This window comes from Mus caroli, chromosome 2 (genome assembly GCF_900094665.2).
Source record: "Mus caroli chromosome 2, CAROLI_EIJ_v1.1, whole genome shotgun sequence".
Classification (NCBI taxonomy): domain Eukaryota; kingdom Metazoa; phylum Chordata; class Mammalia; order Rodentia; family Muridae; genus Mus; species Mus caroli.
The window spans coordinates 94,924,279-94,936,610 of record NC_034571.1 but is presented as its reverse complement, the minus strand read 5'-3'; the positions used below and the strand labels follow the sequence as shown (position 1 = coordinate 94,936,610).

General features: G+C 40.8%; 2 protein-coding genes across 4 annotated transcripts in view; one reads left to right on the top strand and one right to left on the bottom strand.

The window, feature by feature from the left end:
- Positions 1 to 524: 524 nt before the first annotated feature.
- Rag2 (recombination activating 2) lies at positions 525 to 8,225 on the bottom strand. Of its 2 annotated transcripts, XM_021186290.2 has the most exons (3): positions 8,000 to 8,225; positions 4,874 to 4,936; positions 525 to 3,720 (listed from the first exon to the last, which is right to left on the bottom strand). In XM_021186290.2, exon 3 carries the CDS (start codon positions 3,693 to 3,695, stop codon positions 2,112 to 2,114), a length of 1,584 nt encoding a protein of 527 aa, XP_021041949.1. In that variant the 5' UTR covers positions 3,696 to 3,720; positions 4,874 to 4,936; positions 8,000 to 8,225; the 3' UTR covers positions 525 to 2,111. The 2 variants fall into 2 exon arrangements, with proteins under 2 accessions (XP_021041949.1, XP_021041956.1); XM_021186297.2 differs by lacking the exon at positions 4,874 to 4,936 and having other exon boundaries at positions 1,474 to 3,720.
- Positions 4,010 to 12,332, top strand: part of C2H11orf74 (chromosome 2 C11orf74 homolog) — a 67,794-nt gene continuing 59,471 nt past the window's right edge. Inside the window, exon 1 of one of the 2 annotated variants that reach the window (XM_021186309.2) lies at positions 4,010 to 4,160. The gene's annotated coding sequence lies outside the window, so the exon portion shown is untranslated. Of the gene's footprint in view, positions 4,161 to 11,802; positions 11,949 to 12,332 lie in introns of those variants that run through there. The other variant, XM_029474673.1, reaches the window with a different exon arrangement.

Sequence of the window (12,332 nt, the reverse complement as noted above, 5' to 3'; positions counted from 1 at the left end):
AATCTTGCTAGTGTATGCAATGGTGTCAGCGTTTGGAAGCTAATTATGGGGTGGATCCCTGGATATGGCAGTCTCTAGATGGTCCATCCTTTCATCACAGCTCCAAATTTTGTCTCTGTAACTCCTTCCATGGGGTGCCTTGGCCTCTTTCTAAGCGAGACAACAAATTCTCTAGAGATGATTTTTTTTCAGGTCCCATATTTAATGTGGATCTTGGAATTAAAAAAGTGTGTGTGTGTGTGTGTGTGTGTGTGTGTGTATCCATATGTGTACGTGGTCATGTGGCTGTGGACGCATGTGTACATATGGGCATGTGGATGTGGATATAGGCCAGAGACCAGCTTCAAATGTTGTTTCTCTTCAGCTGTCATCCACCTTGTCTTATTTTTTGATAAAGGATGTTGAACAACGATGGGGACTCAAGCACAGACTGCGTTTAGGGAAGAAGGTGGTGGAACTAAAGAATCATTACAAGCCACAATGAGAGATTTGGTGCTTTTCCTACGAGAAACTAAGACTTTTATGGAATATGAAAGTTTTCTTTTTATTGATTACATATTTTTTGTTATAATTTCTGTATTCATGTGAAAGCAGCTCAGGACTTAGCAGTAGAGCCTCCCTGAGAGTGATAGCCCCAAACCTTTGTCTGAGCTCATGTTCATATTTCACTTTTCACTTAAAGTGGTAATGCAATACTTCAGAGCTGCACAGTATTGGACCTTGAATGACATGTGACTATTTCCAGAGATGACAACTGTCTTTAAGGAAGATGAGGGACTATGGCTAAGCATTTTCAAAGGGGTGAACCATTGATTTTGAAAGCATATAATGTGAGGGCCCAAAGTGAGTGAGTGATTCAAACAAACACATATTGTTGGAATATGTTTTCACTCCAGAAATACATGTAGCTACTTCAAGAAAATGTCCACAGTATTAGACTCAGGTCTTTGTGCATGGCAGGTGGCAATGTTACCAGTGCTCTTTGTTCTGTCAGCCTTTGGATCTGAGATAAAATCTAGCTCAGGCCAGGATTTGTTGTAGAAAAATTTAATCCCAATCCAGAGTTTCTACTCCACCTTTGACCATTTAGTTCCTGGATAAAAGACACATACAAACTTTATATTTACAATAAGCCATAGTCAGCTCTAAAGCTGGGCAGACTATGGTACTAAAATCTATTTTCTATCGATAACCCTGAGTTATTACTTACTATGTTTCATCTGGGCTGCTCTTAACTCCAATTGGCCAGCATTCATGGCCATGCTTTCTTAACTCCTAGCTCATGGCATCTTTCTCCTCCTCCATCACTTTTTTCTCTCCTTTCCTCATGGTCTCCTCCTACATCAATCCCCACTTATGGCTCTTCTGCCCAGCTATTGGCTGTTGACATCTTTATTCACCTAATCACAAATAACTGGGGGGCAAGGTAACATAGCATTACTTGGATATATGTGTGGACTTTCTTGTCTCTGGGTCAAACAGGTCTTGGGGCTCATACACTACAATACATAGCAAAAGATCATACCTCAACAAGCATCAGACTCACAAACTTCCTTCCTCCACTTCCTAAGTGCCAGGATTACAGGCATGTATCACCATCACCATGCCTGGCTTGATATAGAATTAAGTTTTTCTTCATGGTATTGACCAATATATGTAATTCTGTTCATAAGTATAATCCAGAGGCCACCTTAAAATTTATAAACAGCAGTTGTGTGGGATATAGCTGTTGGTTTTAACTGTTTAAACCAACTATAGGCTACTTACTACACAAAACAACTTAACTTTTTGTGCATTAGTTTATTTATTGGTATTTAGTTACTATTCAACATGTAGATTGTTACAAAATAATGCAAGAGTTCTATGCTTTATCACTGATATCCTTAATGGAAAACTGTATAACATTTCTCATTTAAGACATTCCTGGATAAGATGTTAAAAACACACACATTAGAATAGTTATACTTAACAATAAATCAAAACATTAGCACTTAATTCACATAACTAAAACACAACATAGAGATTTCAGTAAACAAAAATCAAAATAATGTTTATGATTGACAAAGTAGCTTCAGAGAGCAGTGTACCTGAGTCTGAGGGGCTTTTCCATATTAATCAAACAGTCTTCTAAGGAAGGATTTCTTGGCAGGAGTCAAGACTTTCCCAGAGCCTTTTTTGTGGAGGGATTTCATTGGAGGTTTTTGTAAGGCGGGATTTCTTTTGGGAGTTTGCAATGCTCTTGCTATCTGTACATGCTCATTGCAATAATACTTGTTGCTTCCTTCTGACAAGTGGATGAGTGTGCGTTCTTCCAGATCCATGCACTGGGCATGTACCCAGTGCCCATCCCCATGAGAACAATAGATCATGGCGGGTTTATTGAGCTCTGTTGAATAGAACGGAACCCAGGTATTGATGTCAACATCACAAGTAGGGCAACATGTTATCCAGTAGCCGGTTACAGACTCGTCATCCTCATCATCTTCATTGTAGGTGTCAAATTCATCGTCACCATCAAAACTGGTTGCTTCAGCACTGAAACAAAATTCCTCTGAGTCTTCAAAGGGAGTGGAGTCCCCAGGATCTTCTGTTGATGTCTGACTGTTGGAGACAATTTTCTGCTCTTCACTCAAATCCTCTTCAGAGCATCTCAAAGTATAGAAATAGAATGCTTCTGACATAGCCTGCTTATTGTCTCCTGGTATGCCAAGGAAAACAGTCCCATTTCCCATATTGCTTCCAAACCATATTTTGCTATGCTTAATATCTGAGGTCCAGTCAGGGGTCTCCATCTCACTGATTTCAATCATGTTGTCCCCTAGAGAGACAAGGCTGCAGACCATCCTTTTCTGATTTTCCAGCTGATAACCACCCACAATAACAAATTCATCATTGTTTGTTTGAGTGAGGATTGCACTGGAGACAGAGATTCCTCCTGGCAAGACTGTGCAATTCACTGCTGGGGTACCCAGGGGAAGGTCCACTCTTATTCTATACAAGTTGGCAGGGCGTATATTACTGGCAAGTGAGTGTCCTCCCAAAATATAAATGGTATCGTTTCTGGCAATAGAAACATGAAAAGACAGCCCATCCTGAAGTTCTGGGAGAATATATGATGTAGCACACCCAAATTCAAAATCTACCAAGAAAACATGGGGTAGGCAGTCAGCTACACTATTCCATTTTTCTGTGGTTCTCTGGGTAGAAGGCATGTATGATCGTCCTCCAAAGAGAACACCCATACTTTTCCCTCGACTATATACCACGTCAATGGAATGGCCGTATCTGGGTTCAGGGACATCTCCTACTAAGTCTTTCTCTGTGCAACGGAAAGTAACTTTTTTGTTATTCTTGCAAGCAACAGACATAATATAAATCTTATCGGAAAGCTCATTGTTTGGTGTTTTCCCTCCGTGAATGATATATTGATGCTTGTCAGAGTCTATGCTGCCTTTGTATGAGCAAGTAGCTGGGTAACGAAGAGGTGGGAGGTAGCAGGAATCTTTAGAGAAGATTGCAGGCTTCAGTTTGAGATGATTTTGTTTTATATCAAAATGAAAGACTCCAGTAGGACAGGATCTCTTAGGCCAGCCTTTCTGGCCAAAGAAGAAAACTTGGCCATCGAAATTCATAAGTGAGAAGCCTGGTTGAATTAAGGCTATGTTATGACCGACTGTTACCATCTGCAGGGACATTTTTGATTGTGAATAGGTCTTTTATCTGAAAGAATTATAAAACGCAATAACTTAGAATATCTTTTCATATTGGTAATTATGCTTAGATTCTTCCTCATACAAAAGGCTTGTTTAAAAGAAAAGTCATTTTACGTGCTTGTCTTAGAATTATAAGACACCTCCTGCCCCCGTTAGGAAATCACAGACACTACTTTATCTTAGCAGCAGTTTGGACCTATTTTAGTGGAGGACTGGCTTTGCTTTGATTTCTGGGAATTGTAGTCCTGCATTCCTAGAGCGCCCTTGCTTTGAGAGCCCGAAGAACTACATTTCCCAGGAATCCGTGTTCTTTGGGCTGTGTAGTTGGATAAATTGTCTTCGCTGGTTCATGACAGAAACCTTGTAGGCTGTTGAACTGGATAAGGACTCCAAAAGTGCGAAGGGACTAGATGGACGCCATGGTGACGGACAGCTAGGGAACGGGAGGTGAGAGTTCGGCCCTCTGTCGACATCGGGGTGCTGGAAGGCAAGAGTATCAGGAGGAGCGCTAGCAAACCCGTGCTCAGAAGTCGCTGCAGCTTCTCCTGGGACTCTTACTAGGGTAACCCTGTCGGAAGCACGTAGGCTTCTAGCCCGTGTGGTTGCCTGGAAGCCGTAGTTGGAAGGGAAACCGTGGATGAGGTGTCTCTACTGACTCTGCACTGGATGTATAGAAACGAGACTCAGAATTGCATTCTGAGGGACACTTCGCTTGTTGGGACAAGAAGTTAGGAAAGTCTTTCAAAACAGAAAGACGAGTCTCAGAATACCTAGCATAAAGCGGAGAAACAGCTTGAAATTGTCCGTCTCCCCGCACCGCCCCCCCCCCCCCCCCCCCCCCCCCCCCCCGCTGTTGCACATACTAACGGAAGTGTAGTAAGTAATTAGGCGGTTGCCAGGGATACTTTAGAGCCCAAGCCCGTCCAGTCGCAGCTTTCTTTCCTTTTTGTTTTGAGGATTCTTTCAGGGAAACAGAGGAAGTTCCTGAACTACCCCCCTCCCCCCGCCGCCCCCTAGGAAAAATAGAATTATCCCGTTTTAGTTCACATTTCAGCTCATGAACTGTGAGATGACTCGAGTAATTTTATATTGAATACAAAGAGGGCCTCCTTTCATACTGCTGTCAGATAAAGTAAGCTTGGTAAGTTATTATTACCTACCTTAGAGAGGTATGAAGTGTACTTCCTGCTTGTGGATGTGAAATACTCTTTCTTATTTTGGCACTAAATGTTGAAACAAAATAAAATTTACTTTTAAAAGCAAGTTGTTTAAAAAGCATCAAAACAATGGTCAAGATTAGGACTCAACGCTATCAGACTAGATTCAAATCCTGGCTGTCACTTAGTCACTACATGACTTTGAGCAAACTGTTTAACCAACTCTCTGTAACTCGATTTTCTCATCTGTAAAATGAGGTGATTTTACCCACATGGACTGATGTCAACTATGATTAGTAATTTACGACTTATAAAGAACTGAGAACAGACCTTGTACACAGTATATAGTAGATACCATTGTCCTTGAACTAATAGATAGCAAGGCTGTTTTTATCTGCTGATAATGACAGCATACATGAGAGATGCTGCAGATGGTTAGAAGGGACTATAGGATGATGGAATTTGGCCAGTGGATGTAGACAGGTAAACCTTTTATTCTTAGTTTATTTTTCTTTGACAGTTTCATATACGTATATAGTTTATTCTTATGATTCAGCCACCTCTTTTATCTCCCTCCTGTCCCTGCCAACCTTCCCTCCTTCCTAAAATTTTTTTCTCACATTTCCTACATTAATATCATTTTGTTTGAGTTTTGACCCCTGAGTTTAACCAGAAACATCTGTGTGCCATGGGTTTGGAACTATCCAGTCTCTGTCTCCCCCTCTCTCTGTCTCTGTCTCTGTCTCTCTCTTCCTAAGTAGCCAGTTGTGCAGCAGAATGGGGTATGGCCTCTTGTGCTTCCCTCTAAGCAATGACTGCCTGTTATATAGGGCTGGTCTTGTGCAGGCCCAGTCTAGGTATTCATAGCAACTGTGAGTTCATGATTCCAGTGGTTGTGTCATCTTAAAGATAGCATTTCAAAGCTTCTCTATCTTCTGGCTCTTAACAACTTCCAGGTCCCTCCATTCATTCAAGATATTCTATAGGTAGCAGAGGGGATGGTGTAAGTGCTAAACTTTTGAACTAATAATAGTTGGATAAATGTATACGCCAAAGGTATTGGTGACTCAGTGTAGACAACAAAACAGGATATTTCTTTCTTGTCACTGTGCATATCCATCACTGTGTATACAAGATCTAAAGTTGTGGTTTACAAGTCTAGATCTGGGATGCTACCACTTTGTGTCTGTGATCAACTTTGGCAACTTATTTTCTCTCTTTTACCTGTAAATTGGGATAATATTAATAGCTATTAATTGAATTGCTTTGTGAAGTAAGCTAGCACATGCAAATTATAAGGCACAACGACTGGTTCACAGGAATTAGCAAATGTTACTGGCCACTATATTTCTGTTCCCCCTGCAAATGTTCCTTGAGCCATGTAATATCTGTGATTGCTCTATCATATATGTTTTCTAGCCTGAAGAACTTCTAGAGTTTATATGTCATTAACTGCTAAGCAATTTCTTGCAGCCAGAGAGTCCTCAAGATGTGATCTATTAATATTCTTTTGTGGGGTAAATCATGTGAGGAAATGGTGTCTGAGAAAGAGTATTTCTGCAGCTGTGAGGGCAGGCTTTCCATTCCCTCAGACTGTGATTGTAGATCCAGCAGCTTGCTCTGATTCTGAAATAACTTAGGAAAATGTTTAATTTATTCCTGGGCTGTTCACATATGTGTGAGGGAGGATCTTCTATCAACTGAGAACATTCTGCCCCTAGGTACTAAAAGAAAGCGTTAACCCCTAATGCAGTAGTGAAAACCCTGCGTGCCCTGGGTGGTTACACTCTCCATGCAGAATGATTATTTCTAGACATCTGCCCCATCTTTGACAGAGGCAGCACTGAGTTTGAAGCTCCTTTAGTTTAAATACCTATGAAAAGCAATACAGAATTATAAAACTGCTTGTTCTATACAAGGGGCAATGGATTCCAGATCCCAAGGAGTTAACTCCCCCCACCCCCCCAAAAAAAAGCCCCAGCTTAAATTATAGCCTGCTGTGTCATGTTATGGTTGTCTTAGGGATTGTGGATTATTATGGATTAAATAGAGGCATATTCTCGGATAATGCACAGGTTTGTAATAAACTTGGAGCCCTCAAAATATATTTGTAATATACTTGGAGCCCTTAAAAACAGCAAAGGGCTGTTAAAAACATTGTCTCCTTTTGGAACAGAGACAAGTGTTTGCCCATTTAAGTCTTAGGTGACGCAGTTTAGTCAGATGATTTGTGTATTTAAATAATAGAAACATTGGAGGTATGTGAGTATTTTTGACGCACTGAGTTGTTGAAAGTTTGGTTTATGGGCTGGAATCTATTTTCACTGGAGTTGAAGAGTATACCTTTTCCATGGTTTTAATATAACTACATTAGTTACATCTAGGGTTTTTAAAATTGTTTAAAAATTATGTTAGATCTAAAATAACCCACTGAAGGTTTTTCTTTAAATAGACCAAAAAAAAAAAAAAAAGACTGTGCTCTTCAACTGAGGGAAATTTCAAAGTCAGCACATTAAAGATGCTTTTTGAAGGGAAGAAATCCAGGTCCAGCATCCTTGGTGCCGTGTCCTCAGTCCTGTGCTAGCATTCCGCAGCAGGGAGGTTTTCACTTAACACACTTAAGCAAGGGCATAGTTGAGTATCAGAAGGGAACTAATGGTGTGAGGTCTGGGTTTGTAGTTTCCTGTGTCTGAACTGACTTTCTCTCCAAAGACAGATCGTATATACTCTGAAGCATTCAGTCTTACCGATCAGCATTACTTATGTGTCCTGACTCCAAAATAGCAAGTACCCCCATGGACTACTGCTATGCAGTGTGAGTTAACACTGGTTTGCATTGTGAATCAGGTTTGAGGCACACACTATATAATTTCTGCTGGCAATGAAACCAGGATTAGGTCTTTCTTCCCACATTGATGCCAGAGGGTCATTTATCTGACAAGATTAATAATAGCGCCCCACAGGAATTAGCCATTGCAGTAGCTGAATACCAGAACCATACCTCCAAAATCTAAGACCCGTCTCCCCTACCCAGAGGCTCTGCCCTCTTGTGTGGCATTGGCAGCCCCTTAGAACTTATCAACATAGGTAAATGTTTATCTTTTCTAGAAATGAAGGTATTGGACCTACCTGAAGGCCAGAGGGGCTGCTTATCCCTCTCTGAATCCTTTCAGCCAAGCCAGGAATTAAACTCGGCACTTGGGGAAGAGTCACTGTTTAGTTTGTGCCAAGCTGAAGGCTGCAGGGTAGAGTGTTTGTGTGCCTACAGATGTTCCAGTGAGCCCTGGTGTGCTGGTGTAGGGAGTAACTGACTGTGACCTCCTTCCCCCTCCCCGCACCCCTGTGATGGTTGAGGGAGACAGATACCCACCAGGGTGTTCCTCTCAAGTTTAACCTTTTCATTACTGACAGATTGAAAATGTTAAGTCCCGAGATACCAGTCATTTGTAAAGACAAAGTCTAACTGAAACTCGATTTATTAAAATTAAAAACATTTTAGAAAAAAAAATCACAAAAAAACCCAGACTATCTTAAGCTTCGTTTAAGTAAATACTATTGTGAATTAAATGGGAAATTATCTGTTCTGAAGCAGAGATCAGAATGTCTCCTTTATGGTTTTCCTTAGTGCAGACTAAGGAGTAAGGGTTCCACATATTGGATGACCTCTGTCTGCTCTGTGACTGTGTGTGACATTCATTGTGATGCTTGTGAAAACAGGGCTTACCTAACCCTCAAGCCTATTAACGAAATGTGTTACCTTACATGACAATTTATGAACTGTCCTCAGTCAGAGGCAGCATTGTAACTTTATATGGACTTGTTAGCAGAACCTCCTTTACAATTCTAATAGCTGTGTGGGATTTCACTGAGCATAAGCATTGAGTAGAAAAGGATTTTTTCTGCTTTGTCATTCAGTCAGCTTCCACAAAGCTTAGATGTCCACAGATAGTGACTAGGGGTAGACAGATCTGGTAGGGCTTTTTCTTCCATCCCTCATAATAGAGTTACCCTTTTGAGCTTCTATTTTCTTATCTCCAAAATACGATCTGAATGTTTCTGAACAGACCATGTGTGAGAAAGTGGGTGTGCATAATAAATCTTGATTATGAGGGTGAGGGGTGTTATAGGTGTATTTGTGTACATAGTGACTTAATTTTATTTGAAAATGTTTGATCTGGTTTCAGGATTGACTTTCTTCTTTTATAAATGCATGTGCAGCTCCATTCCTTTGTTGATTCTTCTCATCTGAAAATGTTGGTTCAACTATCATTGTCTAGTTATTTCCATGATGATTTTTGCTTGTCTGGAGGAGCACATTTGGCTGTTTTCCTGTCAGTACCATTGTGTGACAGTTATGATGTCTGAAATTACAGCAATGGTGGCAACACTCATAAAGCTGATGTTCTAGATGGTTCTACAGTCTTACAAAACAGAGTTCATTTAATATTATGAGCTGAAATAAGTAGCTTATGTCAAGTGTTTTAGCCTTTAGATTGTAACACTATCATTAACCTGGCAGTTTTTACTTAGTCTTTGACTAGGTTATCTATCTCTGGAGGTGACTGGAGACTAACATAGTAATACTCTCTGAGCCATGGTTTCATTTTCCTCGTATGTGTCTGTTATGTTGAGGCCGAAGTATGGTCATCAGGGGTCTAAAGTATTAAATGGAAAATCCCAGACATAAGCCAATTCTGAGTTTTAAACTGTAGGGTGCCCTGAATAGCACAATGAAGTCTTGTAGCTTTCTACTGTATCCTGTGTGGGACATAAATCACGCCTCTCACAGTGTGTTCACACAGTGTAAAGTACCCTCCTGCTTTCACTCCGTAGCTTCTTTTGTTAACTGATCAAATGAAATGTCATTATAGTTATCCCATTCAATAACCCTTGCTTTGTTTAATAGTGGCCCAAAGCAGTGGGGTAGTGAAACTGGAAATTTGGATATGACAAAGGTAAACTCTAAAGTGTTGCCTTTAAGCATAGTCTGAGGAAGTGTTATGAAAGAGAGATAGAATGATCATATTTATATAGATTTTAAAGTAGTGAAGAGCTAGTTCTATTTTATTGTGTGGGTTTTGTTTTTGTTTGTTTTTTCACTCTTTCTTATAAGTAAGAGACCCTAACTTATACATTAAACTGTATTGTAAGTGTAGACAGAAAAAGAGTCAGCAACGAGTCTGATATCCCTTCAGTTTCGGGAATCCATTGGAGGTTTGGAACAGGCCCTTTGCATTAAGGGGAACTAGGGACTTAAATCCATGTTCATCCATGTGGGTGATTAGGAAAACACCAAACAAAGAAACCTTGCAAACCCAGGCCTTGCACTTAAGCAGCATATTTTATAGTGGAGTGAAGCAGGCATGATTATACATTTACATGTGTGTGTGTGTGTGTGTGTGTGTGTGTGTGTGTGTATGTGTGTGTGTGTGTCCCAGGGTTTGAACTCAGGTTGTCAGGCTTGTCAGCAAATGCCCTTCCCTGCTAAGCTATCTTGCCAGTGAACACACCTTATGTTCTTCCCACATTCAACTTTCCTTCAAAGTCCTTAGATGTCCATCAGGAAATCACAGTTTTAGGCTGCTTAACCGATTTTAAAACCTTGAGGCAGAATCAGATTCCATCTCTTACTGGAATCCATCGATTTATCCCTTTTTAAATCAAAAAAGAGGGGAGAACTAAAGAATACAAGTCAATTTAGTTACAGAATTAAAAATAGCTTTATTTCATGGGAGAGATAAAAGACTTAGTGATAGGATCGACTGACATTGTAATTGAACAATAAAGAAAGCATAATTGGAAAAAAGAAAAAATGGAAGACAGCGCCAAGCCCAGTGCCTTTGTTTTTTAAACTACACAAGGGCAGGCAGTTAACTAACTTTCCAGCAGTAGCACTTGTGGGAGCTGGGGGGAGCTGCTGGTGGGTTGGGGAAGGCGGAGGAGGAGCACCACCAGTGTGAGGACTCTCAGCTTTGCTCCCTTCAAGCTGGTCCACCTGTGTTCTCTAAGTGGAGGAACAGCTTCATGATAGCATGGGAACAAGGCGAGCAGCATCTTCTCATGGCACGGGGATAGGCATGGCTCTTATGACTCAGGTAGTGGGAGCTAATGCTTAGGGAAGCTATAGAAATAGTCGGAGGAAGGGAGGGTGACTTGTCAGGTGAATTGAGAACTGGAGCCACGGCTAAAACTGACAAAGGAGAAAAGAGGAAGGAAACGGAAATAGAAAAGGATGCGATCTACAGTTAGGGTGACAGGCTGTCAAGAGCAGGGCATGTCAGATGATTTGTCACTTTTTATTTAAAGCAATTAAGTAAAGTCCCCTGAACAGGAGGCTTGGTATTTTATTCTAAACGTTCCCTACTCTCTGATTCAATATGAGGTCGTTGCTTAAAAATAAAGTGGCAAAAAGATGTCAGAGTTTTGTAATGTGCTAGGAAAAAAATCATTAAAAACCTTTCATTTTTAGAGAAAGAGGTGTTTGTGATCCTTTCTAGATAGAGACCATGTAGGCAAAGAAGTTTGTATGTGTGCACAAGTGTGCTTAGTTGTGTATGTGGAGGCAAAACTGCGGATAGAAGCAATGCATTCTGTCTCAAACTCCTTTGCTATTCTACAGTCATAGGAGTCTAGAATTAAAAATAGCTGAGATGCAGGTCTCAAAAATCTGATTTCTTTTAAGAGAATGCCAAGTGAAAAGGTCAATTTTATTTGCAAGATCTGGCATTTTGAAACACTTAGAAATGTATTCCTGCAGGCCATGTTGACTTTGTTCCTTGGTCTACAGCTGCTCCTGACCAGCTGTGTGGGTTTTGTTTAAAGCTGATGTTCTGGTATTGTAAAAGTGCTGTGCACTGTGCAGGTGGCAGGTGGGCCGAGGGGGCACAGTTTTAACTAAGCAGTGTGCCTCTGTCAGATTGTCATGCAATGCGGTTGCAGTAAGTGTCACCAGGCCATTGCATACCATGGGAGGTGGGATTGTGTTCGAGCTGACTCCCTCTTAAGATTGGAACACTGTACAGTTTGGAGTTCTAAAGCTGCCTTGGATACCTCTGGATTAGCAGCTCTATCAGGGACAGTGAGAAAAAGGTTCACAGAAGCACCCCGTTATCTTCTTCTGTTAAGTCACTAATACAGTTGATGGTATTTCTGAGGCTAGGATGTCGGCTTTGAATGTGATTGCTAAGTGTGCAAACTTTTCTTGGTAAATGGAGTGTCTAGAGGTGACAACTGTGCTTGCAGAAGTTTAGCCAAACTAAGGGCAGGGTGTTTATTTATAATTCTACATAGCTGTACCTTAAATACAAATTGAAAGAGGCATGGCAGTAAGAAGGCAACCCTCCTGATTTCCAGAACAGTTCCTGCAGGTATAGCTAGTCAGCTTTGAGTATAGCTAGTCAGCTTTGAGTATAGCTAGTCAGCTTTGAGTATAGCTAGTCAGCTTTGAGTATAGCTAGTCAGC